Consider the following 13,045-nt stretch of genomic DNA (forward strand, 5'->3'; position numbering starts at 1 on the left):
AGCGTGTACTTGATATTCTGCTGTGCTCTGGTATTGTTAGAACAAGCACTCTGTGAAAGTGAACCAACTAATGTCTGGTTTGATTTATGGTGTCTTAAACTGGGAGGTTGTAACCATAAATGCTGTAGAGGATTTTGATCTTCAGATGGTGCCAAATGTTCTTCTTCTAAAAATTAGATTTCTGAATTGTGTAGTGTTAGGGAAATAAACACATGGCTTTGAATTTAAGTTTCTTTTTCTGACTATTATAGATCACAAGCTAAAGGAAGCCCTAATAGTATGTCATACATTGAACTCAATAAAATGTATTAAAATATTAACGACTGTTATTTTCCTGGTGAGTCTCTAATTTATATTGGCTCATTCAGGAATAATACAGTTCTACTTTCTGACCTATTATCAGTGTCACAGCATCACCCCAGCTCTGCTCAGCTTTTATGTTGAGAAGATTATGGCAGTGAACTGAATACTAAAGAAGCAAAAGGTGTTTAATTATGAAATTAGCACACCAGTCATTCAAAAAATGTTTTAATATTCTTCTTTCATACTCTTAAAGATTTCAAAAGCTATCTTATTCCACCTCTTACTGGTGAGGCATAGAGGGCGATGAACATATACTTTTCCAGTGTTGTGCACATTCGTGTAGCTGTGTGTGTGTGTTCATACACAAATATGTATCTGGAGAGGAATGAATGAATACCTGAATGAGTACTTGTTCTGTTTGAAGTGCTTTTCTACTTCGAAACTTCTTGATCTCATTACCACCACCCAGTGGACAAGCTTGGATGCAGTACCACATCCTGGCATGAACTTCAGGGTGCCTGGTGGCTCTTCATGCTGCTGATGCAAATGAAGCAAAGGTGGTTTCCTACTGACTGTGCAAGACTTGTGATCGATTTCTTAGATGTTTTTAACTCCAGGAAAAAAAAGCTGTATGGATGGAAAGTCATCTGATAAATGGCCACAAACTACCTGCTGTTCTAGATCTCCACATGTACAGTTTTCGTATTTAATCATTAGTTTGCTTTCATTTACTAGGTTTTGTCTTGATGCTTCATTTATTTTGGATAAAAACCTTTTGCCTCCTAAGTATTTTTGAAGTGTTGTATGTATTCAACAGATCAAGTTTGTAACTGATTAAACTGAAGTAAAAAGCAGTTATTTGGTGAAATTTAAAGCCTGGTGCTCATTAGTCAGCTCCTGTTTTAGAAATGCAGGAGACAACTGGTAGGCTACTTTGAATCTCCTTGGATCTTGCCCTGTGGAGTTAATGCTCTATTGGTTTTAATGTTGAGCAGGATATGTACTTTGTTCGCTGGATTTGGGGGAATTTTAGCTGTCGATGGAGGAAATGTGCCCATTCTGTGGTCTTAGTGCATTTGTTGTTTTTATTTCTGAAGGGAAGGGCATACTGTTTTATGGGATTTTCCACTTCTATCTGTATTGCTCCTGGCACTATTGTTAGGTTATTAGGGAACTGGGTTTGAGGAGGCATTCTGGTAGTCCTGGGCTGGTCCCAGGACTTCCTCAGTTGCTGGTGCTTTCTGTACTGCATGTGTAATGTGTACGTGGTGGAGGGTTTGCTTCAGGGGTTGTGCAGTGTGGTTTATCACAGTGAGTGGCACATCAGCTCCCTGACAGTGTCGCCATGCAGGTTCTTGCCCTGCTGTCTACGAGCTGAAAGAAGGGCGTGAAGCAGCAGTGCTTGCAGCATTTTCACTAATTAAGGCACCACTTGAGAAGTGTGCCAGGGCATCTAACACAGTTTCTAAGCTATAGGCTTCAAACAACTTGAATTTTTTTTGGGGGGGGAGAAAGACTGGGTGGGGTGCAGGGCTGACAAAGCAAAGGAAGAAAATGTTACATAGAAGAGTTCAGCACTTCTTAATACATCTCTGTGCCTGCTTTCAAGATCAAGCAGTAAAATTTTGTAGCTCAGTAGTACTGAGCAATGAGGCTACAGGAATGCCTCAGCTTTTTTTTTTAATTTATTTTTTCCTCAGGCTGATGAATGAATGCATTTGTAAAGTAGCGTGTAGGGCGTATTGCACCCATAAAATGTATTTGATAAGATGTGAAGTAAGGCCTTAAATGGTGCTGGGGGAGGTTCAGGTTGGATGTTAGAAAAAAGTTCTTAGAAAAAGTGAGGTATTGGAACAGGCTGCTCAGGGAGGTGCTGGAGTCTCCGTCCCTGGAGGTGTTAATGAACCACAGATATGTGGCTCTGAGGAATGCGATTTAGTGGGCATGGTGGTGATGGGTTGAACTTGGTGATCTTAGAGAGGTTTTCCAACCTTAATGATTCTGTGGTTCTGTTTCACCATAATGACCTTTAAGAGGTGAACAGGATGCTTCCATTTTTCCTTGCGCGTAATGCAAGGGTGGCAGGCATCTAAAGAGCAGGGGCAAACATGGGTGGCTAAGTGGGAAAGATAAAGAAATGAAGACTGAAAGTAGAGGAGATGATTTTAAAAAAAACCAGCATGATGTAGAAGTGCATCTTAGAGTGCTGTGAGGGAGATGTTCTTAAAACAGTCTGAATTGTAGCGAATGCAGTGGGAATTGCTGTGGGAGCTGAACTGAGTTTCTTGTGACTTACTGTGCAGACGCTCCTTGCCATCCTTGATGGATATGTTTCAGCAGCGAGGTAAGTGAGTTCTCGGAATATATTCAGTGGGTAATACACACACTGGGATGTGCTTTGGAGGTTGTTAAACAAAAGGTGATTGTTGATACTGTGGAGTATTTTTCTCTGAATTACACTGTTCTTGAATGATTAATTCTACCAAGTGTCAAACTGCAGAATAGTATTCTAATTGTCACAGGCAGAATAGGATAGAGGTGGAAATAGGTAAGGCTTGGAGGTATGTAGAGACGTAGGCTCAGGTTGTGAAATAGCCATTAATTAAGATGGGAAAGAAGGTTTGGAAAGGAAGCACTTCCCTGAGCACGTGTGATCATAGCAGAGAGACAGAGGCAGAAAGAGTGCAGGAAAGGGACTTCTGAAGGACACGTAAGGAAAAGTGGAGATAGAAGAGCAGCCAGAAAGAGAAGAGTGACCAACCAGAAAAAGTAGAAGACGTAAATTTTGCTTATTATGTGCTCTTTAGTGGCCATTCTCATTTCCCATGGTCTTGTATGCCTAGCAAGAGCACGCAAGCAGTGTTGGCTGAAAGCAGCCAGCCCTGGCCATGTAAATGTGTGCTTGTGGAAGGCAATTAAATGCTGGTGACATACAATGAAATGGGCAGCAGAAGTATTTTGGAGAAGAATGTTCTTGTTCTTTGCAACAGTGACTGTGTGAAGGGCTGTCTACTAGGAGCTGGCTTAATGGGAATGTAATATACAGGAAGGTGGTGCTTAGTGTGTTTTATTTCCTGGTCCAGAAAAATGGAGTGGCAGTAGTTTTCTTTTAATTTTTCATTGCTGTTTCAGCCTTTTCATTACTTTATCCTACCCAAACTTTGGATGTTTTTGGAAATCTCGCTGCCCAGAGGAGCTTCCCAACAAACCTTCCAGTTGGCAGCTGTTCCGTTGCCAGCACCACCAGGAAATCTAACATGATGGCTTCCAGCAACCTGATGCATATGTGTGGGAGTCCAATAATGGTGATATTTCCACCTGTGGGACTGCCTGGGATTGAAACTGGGGTGCGAAGGTGCAGCGATCATAAACACAGCAAACGTTTATGATACTGACTTCATAGTTATGCTGCAATAAACCTCACTATATTCAGCTATATACGTATGTATGTGCAAACAGAAAAACAGTGTGCTATTATGTGCGTGTACATTTTTCACCCTCTCTTTTGAGCTGTAGCTGCAGCAAACTGTGGCACCTCCCCTGTCCCTCAGCTGTCAGAATTGACTGCTGATGGTATTTCCAGGATTCCTTCCAAAGCACTGCAGCCTTGGAAGGATGAATGACAGCTGTCACACTGCGCTGCTCTCTGTAGGATGGGGAACAGAACAGATAGCCAAGTCTTGTCGGAGTGAGGCACCTCCTGTAAATTGTTGCTTCCTCTACCAAGGATACAAGCTGCACAGATGCTGATGGGAAAAGGGTCTGTCCCCGTTCACCCCTCGTGTTTCCTACCTGCAGTTCCTTTTATTTTTGAGGATGGGATGGATAGGCTCCCGGTATCTTGTTGCCAGCAGTAAGTGCAGACTGGGGCTTGTTTTTGGAGGTTACATTGTGCTTCTGGGCTTGTTTTCTTTTTTAGTGTTGGAATTTATCATCATTTTAGCCTCTTGATTTTTAGGTATGTTAAAGAAAGTAAGCGAGAAGGCAAGCTCGCTCAGGATGTGCGGTGCCTTCTGTGCTAAGGCTGCAGGTCAGGGGTCTCTGAGGGGAAAAAAGGACTCGAGCATCTTCCATATGCCCGTCTTTTATGCTGTGACAAAGCGTGGCGCTGCGTGAAGGCCTTACCCCGAGCAGGGAGCGGAGGGCGCGGCACGGGCAGCGCCTGCTGCCGCTCCTCCTGCCGCCGCCTTTGTTCGCAGCGGCGCGGAGGGCAGAGCGGGGCCGTCCCCGCTTCGTCGTCCGTTTTCAGGGCGCCCCCCGGGGCAGCGCGAGTGAGTGAGCGAGTGAGCGCCGGTGCGCCCCGTGAGCCTGCGGCACCCGCTGGGTCCCCTCTCCGGGTGAAGCGGCGTGCGAGCCCCGCTTGGCGTAAATGATAACGCGGATGTAGAAACGTAGAATAAGAGGCGGCGGCGGGGTGGAGAGAGGGGGAGCGGCGCGAGCATCCCTCCCCACCCCCCAGATCGCGCAGAAACCGGCCCCGCCTAGTGAAGAAAAGAGAGGAAAAAATGAAAGGAGGGAGCCGGCGGGGCGGGCCGAGGGCTTTTCCCGTCCGCCCCCCGTCCCTCCCCTTTACCTGCGGGCCCGGGGGGGCGGCGGAGGCGGCGTGTGCCCGATGTCCCCCCCTGCCCGCCGCCGGCCCGGTGGCTCCCTGCCATTGGCTCGGCGCAGCGGACCGGCACGGCCGCCCGCTATAACAGCGCTATGCCCGCCGCGGGCGGCGGCTCACACGGCGCCGGCGAAGCCTCGGCGATGCCGCCGCTCCTCCTCCTCCTCGTTCTCCCCCGCCGCCGCCTCCTCCTCCCCCGCCAGCCGCCGCCGTGCCGGCTGTGAGCCGCGGGGCCGCGCATGCCGCGGGGCTCCCGAGAGGGCCCCCATCGCCCGGGGAGCCCCGGCCCCATGGAGTGCTACTACATCGTCATCAGCTCGGCGCACCTCAGCAACGGCCACTTTCGCAACATCAAGGGAGTTTTCCGAGGCCCCCTCAGCAAGAACGGGGACAAAACTCTGGTAATGGCTTCTCCTCCCGCATCCCCCGCCCCGCGCTCCCCTGTCCTTCGCAGCGGAGGCTCCAGCGAGGTGCAAACTGCTGCGTGTGCGTCGGCGCCGGTGCGGGAAGCCAGAGCCCCGGCCGGGCTCTTTCGATATCGTTCTCGATAGATATATCTGCAGGAGTGTACGGTGGTGCCTTGCTGTGCCGGGGGTGGGGCGCAGCCGTTCCGCGGACGGCGGGGCTCAGCGCCTCTGTCCAGCACCTTGTTCGCTGGGGTTCGCGGCGGCTTCTGCGCTCCGGGCTCGGCGCGGCGGTTGGGCAGGCGGTGGCTGGGAGCCCGGCGGGGACGGCTGGGGATGGGCATCCCGGGGTAGGCAGGGCTCTGCGACCTACACGGGGGTCGACGGCATGAAGCTCCGGTGCGAGTGCTGAAGCTGTCCGGGTATGCGGCCAGTGCGTATCTGGTGCTGGGGACAAGGTGCCGGTCACCAGACGGTTCGCGTCGCCCCGGGCACGGAGGGCAGAGGGAGGTCCCAGTCTGGAAGTGCAGCGAGGAGCAGTAACTTGTTTGCTTGGGGTACAGGCTCTTTGGGAGCAAAGCTTCATTTCTTTGCTAGCGGCTTTGTAAGCCCTATAAATTTGTGCTAGCTAGTTGGTTGCCCAGTTATTTAAAAAACAAAACTCTAGGTTTGGAAGGGGTTGATCAGTTAAAAGCACCTGGCTGGCCAACTTGGGAATGGCTGCGCAGCGGATCGGCTCTGTCACTGTGCAGACACGCTGCGTTGCTGCCTTAGCATCTCCTGCCTCCCGCCTTGTGCTGACTTACTGTGTTGTCGCTTCCCAAACTTCAGCTAGCAAAGAGGGGCACCTCAGCCCAGTGCGTGCCCTTCTGCCCACGTGAGGCTGGGCACCGGCACGGGCTGGGCACTGTTCTGTCTCGGTTGTGCTGCAGGAGGTGTTGGGGCTGCGGGGCTCAGCCATGCTGCCGTCTCTCTTTTCCCAATCCCTTCTGCAGGAGCAGAAGCAGGGCTCGCTGCCCATCTTCTCATTCCCTCGAATGCACGCCCTATATTGATGGGGAATTTACTGAAGTACTTAACATTTGCTGGAGTTGGCAAGCCTGCAATTTCTTCCTAAATAAAGAGATTAAAGCAAGGCTGAGCCAAGTCGTAAAAATAGTAACTACTACGAGAGAATCCGCGGCAGATTTTTGGATGGTTTCAAGTGTAAAGTTCCTGCTTTCATGTTGTAAATCTTACAACAATTTTATGTGCTGTGGCTTCTGCCTATTTTTCTATGAGAAAATACATTCTTGGAATTATAACCAAATATTTGTAGCATCCATGAGATGGCAATGTGTGTGTAATATCTCACTGTCACAGCTGCCAACCCAAGACCTACTGTAGCAATCCTCAGAACACTTTAAATAATTGCATGAAGCATCGCCTTCTCTCTGCAGAACAATTTCAGTCACGATACGTTTGGCAGGCTGAGACTGCTCTGGTGTAACTTTGGGGCTGCACATCATCTTGCAGTTCATAATTGATCCTGTTTCAGCAATGTTTTTTATTTTTTTTTTTTATTGTCCTTGATATAAAAAGAGTTTGGATTTTTATTTTTTGAGAAAACATGAGTTACCAAAATGTGTTTGAGGAGACACATCAAAAACTTCATACAAACATACTACACAGGCTTTGAAACACTCTGGAAAGAAATCTACCTCAAATTTCCTTTTCAGTAAGACAGAATAGATGCTTATGGGGGAAAAAGAACAGCACTGGTTATGACTTTGCCATTAGAGCCCTTACAGCTTCTGCTGTAAGCAGGGAGAAGTATGACTGGTTTTCACTGGGCTAGAAAGGAAGAGTTGTTGATGTTTGCTCTCTTAACAGCATAGCGAAGTCCCTCGCTGTGAAACAAATGGAATAGATGCAGACATCAAGACTTACTTGCGTTGGGGTGAGTTCTGCTATCAAGTAGGTACACATACTGTTGCAGTGTGGCATGGTTAGGTAGCTCGGATGAACACTTCTGAGGCATTGAAGTACCTTTCAGACAGCCTCTACTGGAAAATCAAACGTTAGATCACTTTGGAGGATTGGGTGCTTTTACTGTAGAGAGGATTTCAGCCTTACAAAGGTGAAAATCTTTACTAACGCAGAGTAGAATACACCTCTACAATTTCTAATGGGAACACCAGTTTTGTTAACATGTTCTCAGTATCTTCTGTCCTACAAAAAGCCTAGGAAAACTGATGATGTCTAAGTAAGAAAGCCAGAAGTATTTTGGAGCAGCTCTGACTCAGGCACGTTTTCCCATTTTGCTTTCAAATATTTGGTCTGGGGTTTTCTGTGCTCCTCACCCATGTTTTCTGAAAATCCCTGCTCGCTCATAAGCTGAGGAGAACCTGAGAACAGCCGTTGTTCACACGCCGTAGAATTGCCTCAGTGCAGAACCTGGCACACTTATTAGCCTTGCTCCTTTTGAGGAGCTCTAACCCCATCCTCCACAAGAAGGTAAGATTCTGTGTGCTCTGCTAGAGTTTTATAGCAAGTAGTGCTGGTCATGGTCTACCGATGAAGCCAGGTTTTTGGTTGTTTATTTTCCCCGCCTCACTACTGCGCTTAAACGCTTAACAGCGTATGTGCTTTTGTATCACCAAAACCTCCTGCCAAGAATGAATACGGATGCTGTCTTTACGTGATTTAATGTTAGCCTGTCTGCAAAACTGGAGCTCATGAGGTTTCTGGAGAGGAAAATCCTTAGAGTTTTTGCCTTTTGTCCTGCTCTGGAGGGGTCTGGGATTCATTTGGAACTGTTCCTTTCTGCCCCACTCTCCAAAAGAGGACAAGAAAAAGAGGAGAAACACTTTTTCCTATGTGTTTGTCCCTGCCAGTGATTCTTACCTGGTTGTCCTTTGACAGCGTTCTGCTTCACGCATTTAATTTAAAGCTTTAAAAAGTTTTGGTTCAAAGCTCCCGTAACGTAATGGGAAGAAAGAGGTAGCAGGCCCTGCTCACCAGGCAGGGAACATGAAGCACAAAGCTTTGTGCTTTCTGCTTTGGTTGGAAAAGAAGAAGGGTTTAAAGAAAAAAAAATAAGAAAAAAAAAAATTGAAGCTCTACGCAGATTTGCCACTAATGACTGTGAGATCTCCTTGTCCCTGTGTTGGCCAAGGGTTCGAGAGCCAGCCAACATCCTGCTGCTAAGCCTTGGGGAGGTAGGAAACCTCACTTTTCCCAATAGAGAAGATCAGGTAGCTCCTTTTGGGTAAAAAGGGGGAAATTGCAGTATTTCTATTGCCTTATTCGCAGGCAGGTCATTTCCTTAGTCTTGCATAGCTGTACTGCCTACTGAGTGCAGAAAGATGAGATGGGGTTATACGGGAGATGGAAGCAAGGGAATAAGAGGTGAAAGTAAGAAGTAGGAGAAGGGAAAGACCCCAGTTCTGGCAAGGCAAGACAGGAAAGAGCAAAGGCATGAGAAGGAATGAAGAAAAGGATGTATTTAAGCAATCTGAGGAAAATAGACTACCATGAAAAACACTTTCATTAAATGGGAGAAATTGCTTGTGCACGAGCTTTGGGTGAGATGATGGGGAAGAACGAAGGAATGTGTATCTAAGTGTGGTTCTGACTATCTGATGCTACAGCTTTGCACTATGAGTGCTCTGTAATGAGCCTGAATAACTGCTCAGTGCATGAAGGGCACACTTACTCAATTATAACCCATTGCTCCTTGCTAGGAAAATAAATAGGAATTATGAATTGATGTGAAGGAGGCTCAGCATATGTGGAAGAATAGCATCTAAACTCATAAATTTCCTTGGAAAATGTAGGAGTTTTAATAAAAGAAATTGGTGGTATCTGGGCTCTTGAATAAGGCTTTATTTTCTCCCATGGCAGTTCCTGCCATCTGAAGCATTCTTCAAATAGGTGTAATCTCATAATGATAGCTAATCTGCTGCTGAAGTACTTCATGTAATTTCAGCCCTTTAGAAAGGATGTTGTTGGTTTTGTTGGTGTGCGTGAACAGATCGCTGCCTGTCCTTTGTGTTGCAGGCAATTTTTAAACTAGAAACTCAGGGCTTACGATGGGGGTCAGAAAAACGTACCAAAGGTAATGTTCTGATGCTCTTTCTGTGTTTTTGTGTAATAATGCTTATTTCTTGGTGGTTTAGTGAATGAATGTGGGCCTGATTGGCCATTTATTGTCAGGGCTCATTCTCAGTGTCTTTGAAGGTTTTCCCTACTTTTCTTAGTTATCTATACTTTTCCCTTTGCTCCATCTCTTCCTTTTTGTGGTCTGTGAGAGAGGACTGGCTGTGGAAGGCCTGTTTATGTTTAACTGGACAAATACGTTTTCTCCATCGGTGATCAGAAGTAATGCCCTGTTTACATGTAGCAGGTCAGGGAAGGATTGTGATGTGCTGATCGCAGAAATCCATTGTTTTGTCCAACAGTAACACCTCTCTCAACTCTCTGTGTATGTCTATATGTACATACATATGTATCTGTGCATTCAGCTGTATGTACACAGGAGACTGCAGAGATAGAAGATGCGTAGTGCTTCCCGCTCCAAGGGTGACAGGCACGAATGTTCTCAGACTGGAACCTGTGCTGCTGTGGTTGATTCAGCTCTGAGCTCCGTGTGATGTGCCTCGTGAAGATAAGAGACACAGCAGCTCCATCCATGTTGCCACCACACAGGAGAGCTTTGTGGCTCCAAGTCAGCTCTGACATGAGCGCAGGGAACGTGTGTTGGCAGTTAGCATACAGCATAGGTACAGGTCTGTCTAAATAGCTGTTGGATGTCCATTCACACTGTTACCAACATCTACCTCATACTCATGTTTATGGTACTAAGCTGCTTTGAATATTTAATACGTATGTGTATGTATTTGAGTTCTGGGCCTTAGTTACAGTTTTATAAAAACTCCGTGGAATTCGGATATTGATTACACTTGTGTATATTGAAAATGCCATCTGTTGTTCAGGCTGTCTGTTGCCTTTCTTTCTTTTACGTTTTGTAGAATATAGTTGTATTTCCAGATCAACTGAAGTAAACATGTTGCGGTGGACATGGAAATCTATTTTGTGAGCAGATGCGTGGAATATATACATGAAGAGAGAGCTTCTATGCTACAAACAATATGTATCTGAGGATCTTAGGTACCAAGACAGGAGCTGTAGGGGGACAGTTGCTGTTTGGTACCTCGCTCAACCAATCCTTAATTGCAGGCTTGCACCCCCGTGATCTGAAAGGAACCATTGGGGCATTTTGAGCTGAACACCACACAATTGTTTAGTTGCATGTGGTAGTTGTGAGCAATCAGTGTTAACGCAGCGTGCATCTACGGGCTTGTAGCATCAGTGCCACAGGCTCACCGAGGGTCTAACACTTGAACCTGAAGTTATGTGGCAGAGTGACTTGCAAAAAGTCAAGCCGTGTATTGAATTTGGCAGAGTGGGAAATGAATGTCACCTATTACTTTTATATCTTGTGTCCTGTGGAGCTCTTTATGTCTTTGGTATTTTCTGTGCTCGTGAGCTGAGTGTTGGATGTGAGAATGTTCAAACTTTTTTCTATGAAAGCAGCTAAAACTCATTAACAATTTTAAACAACAACAAAATCTACTTAAGTTAATTTGAACAGTTAATCAGTGCCATTTAAATAACAATTGAGAAGCAGCCACTGAGAAAACAATGGAATAATTTAATAGCATGGAATTAACAGTAAGATTGTATCTTCATTGTACTTGTTGCAGTAATTCGTATGAATGCAAGTGACTCGTTGCATTGTATAAGGCTCTAGGTAGGAGTGCCTGCTCAGAGCATTTTCAGCTGGATTGTTTCTCTGCTGGGTGAACAGGAGGTTGTTACAACCTCACGAGTCTCGTGCAGTGAGAATAAAATACTCCTGCTATTTCTGTTTTATCTTATGGCTCTCAAAGCTGAGGATGGTTTATATGAACAGAATTCAAATTCAGCTGTAGAACAAAGTGCTCAGCAGCAGTGGTTCCTCTTACCACACTACATTCTGCTTAATTTTGGAAGTTCAGCATGTGCTCGGCGCTTTCATCTGCATCAGATTCCATAGGAACGCGTGGTCTGGTCCAGAGAATAGTAGGAGCTGGGTTCTGATGTGCAACAGATTTAAACTGGGGCAGTGTCTGATTCAAGTAGAGTTACGACTGAGCTTTTGTACTGTAAAAGCTTATTAAATGCATGGTAAACTTCAAACACATCGGTATTCTGTTGGATGTAATTAGGCTATTACCATGGTTAAATTAGTACACTTGTTCAGGTTTTTTTCCAGATCAAGGCCTTAAAGCGTAAGGAGAGCCTTCGCCTTGAATATTTTCAGATGCAAATATCCATAGCAATCTTGTAGCTCAGAGATACTGAACATTAATTTTAACACACTGCTCGAATACGCTAACTAGAACACAGCAAGTGTGTTTCTGGCTGCTTATATTTTTGTTTCAATAGGCTTCTGAAACCCTGTTACTGAGCATTCTCAATGTGCAGGTTGGAGTTCTGGAAGCCTCACCTCTCCCGCAGGCTGTGGGAAGGGGCTGCTTCCTGCCTGCTAACAATAGGGATTCACTGCTGGTAAAACTGATCAGCAGTGAGGAGCAGATCTGGAGGGCACTGAGATGAAGAGCAGTCAGAGCTTAGCACAGTGGGTTTTGGAGCAGGGCTTTTGACCAAGTTAACTGCAAGGTCTTGGGTACCCCTGACTGGTAGCAATGAAAATACTTCCTTTTTCTGCCTGGCTCTTAGGCGTGCCAGGAGAACAATTAGTTCCTGCTGAAAGCAAAGCGGATGGATAGATGCATCCTGGGATACAGGAATGGGCTAGATAATCCCATGAAATCAATCTGTGGCATTTTGTGTTATTGAATATCTTAACACAATTAATGGAGATGATGGCCTTATTTGTTGCATAGATTATTTACCCTGGTGGCCAGGGAAACTGAGCTGATTTTCTTTTTCGCTTGTGATTCAAATGTGAGCATGGGAGAGGCAGCGAGCCTTCCTAATTTAGCTGTGTTTTGGCCTATTACTATAAACAAGCACTAATCAGACCCTTTTATTTTGCCACGCGTGTTTGGAGAGAGAACAAACACTATTCCTTTGGCACTGGAGAGAGACTGTTCCAGGATGAGCTGGAGCTTGATTTTGTTTAAAAAGAGCAAAAAGTAAACAAAACAACATTTACTCACAAGGAGCTGGACTTGTTTAACCTTGTTTTTTCCAAGAGAGATAAGAAACTGCTTGAAGGCAATGGGGAGCTGGAATTGTAAACTCTTACAGTAATTAATTTATTTGGTTACGATGTGTTTGCAGTTCCCCTCCCCTGAGGACTGGCAGTGGCAGGGGCACAGGCTGGGCAGAGGGTTTCCTTTGCCCTTGGCACAGAATGCTTTTTCTGAGCGTCCAAGCTGTGTGTGGATGTGAATTCCTGTGCAGCCCTGTTCTTCAGTAGTTCAGAGAGCACATTTCCAAATATTTTCAAAATGGAAATGCAGGTTCTTTAGTGGCTGTGCAGATAGTGTTGTAAGAAAGGAAATGCAGTTTCTTCCCCTGCTGCACTAAGAGCAAATGCCTAAATAAGACTTAAGGACTCAACCTGACTTTCCACCCTGGTGTTCCTGTCCTGCTTGTGTCTGCCAACAGCCAGAGCTTTGACTTCAGATTCTTGAAAAAGGCCTTGGAAAATGGTTAGATTGAGGTGAGGAGCTGGGAG

General features: G+C 45.9%; 1 protein-coding gene across 1 annotated transcript in view; it reads left to right on the forward strand.

Moving 5' to 3' along the window:
• The first annotated feature begins 5,148 nt into the window (after positions 1-5,148).
• The window catches only part of ZNF804A (zinc finger protein 804A), a 129,575-nt gene continuing 121,678 nt past the window's right edge, over positions 5,149-13,045 (forward strand). Inside the window, exon 1 of the mRNA XM_042822486.1 lies at positions 5,149-5,310. Within this exon, the coding sequence (XP_042678420.1) occupies positions 5,149-5,310 (162 nt within the window). The remainder of the gene's footprint in view (positions 5,311-13,045) is intronic.

Source organism: Centrocercus urophasianus, unplaced genomic scaffold, assembly GCF_019232065.1.
Source record: "Centrocercus urophasianus isolate 14NV4802_14NV808 unplaced genomic scaffold, USGS_Curo_1.0 seq_20, whole genome shotgun sequence".
Taxonomy (NCBI): domain Eukaryota; kingdom Metazoa; phylum Chordata; class Aves; order Galliformes; family Phasianidae; genus Centrocercus; species Centrocercus urophasianus.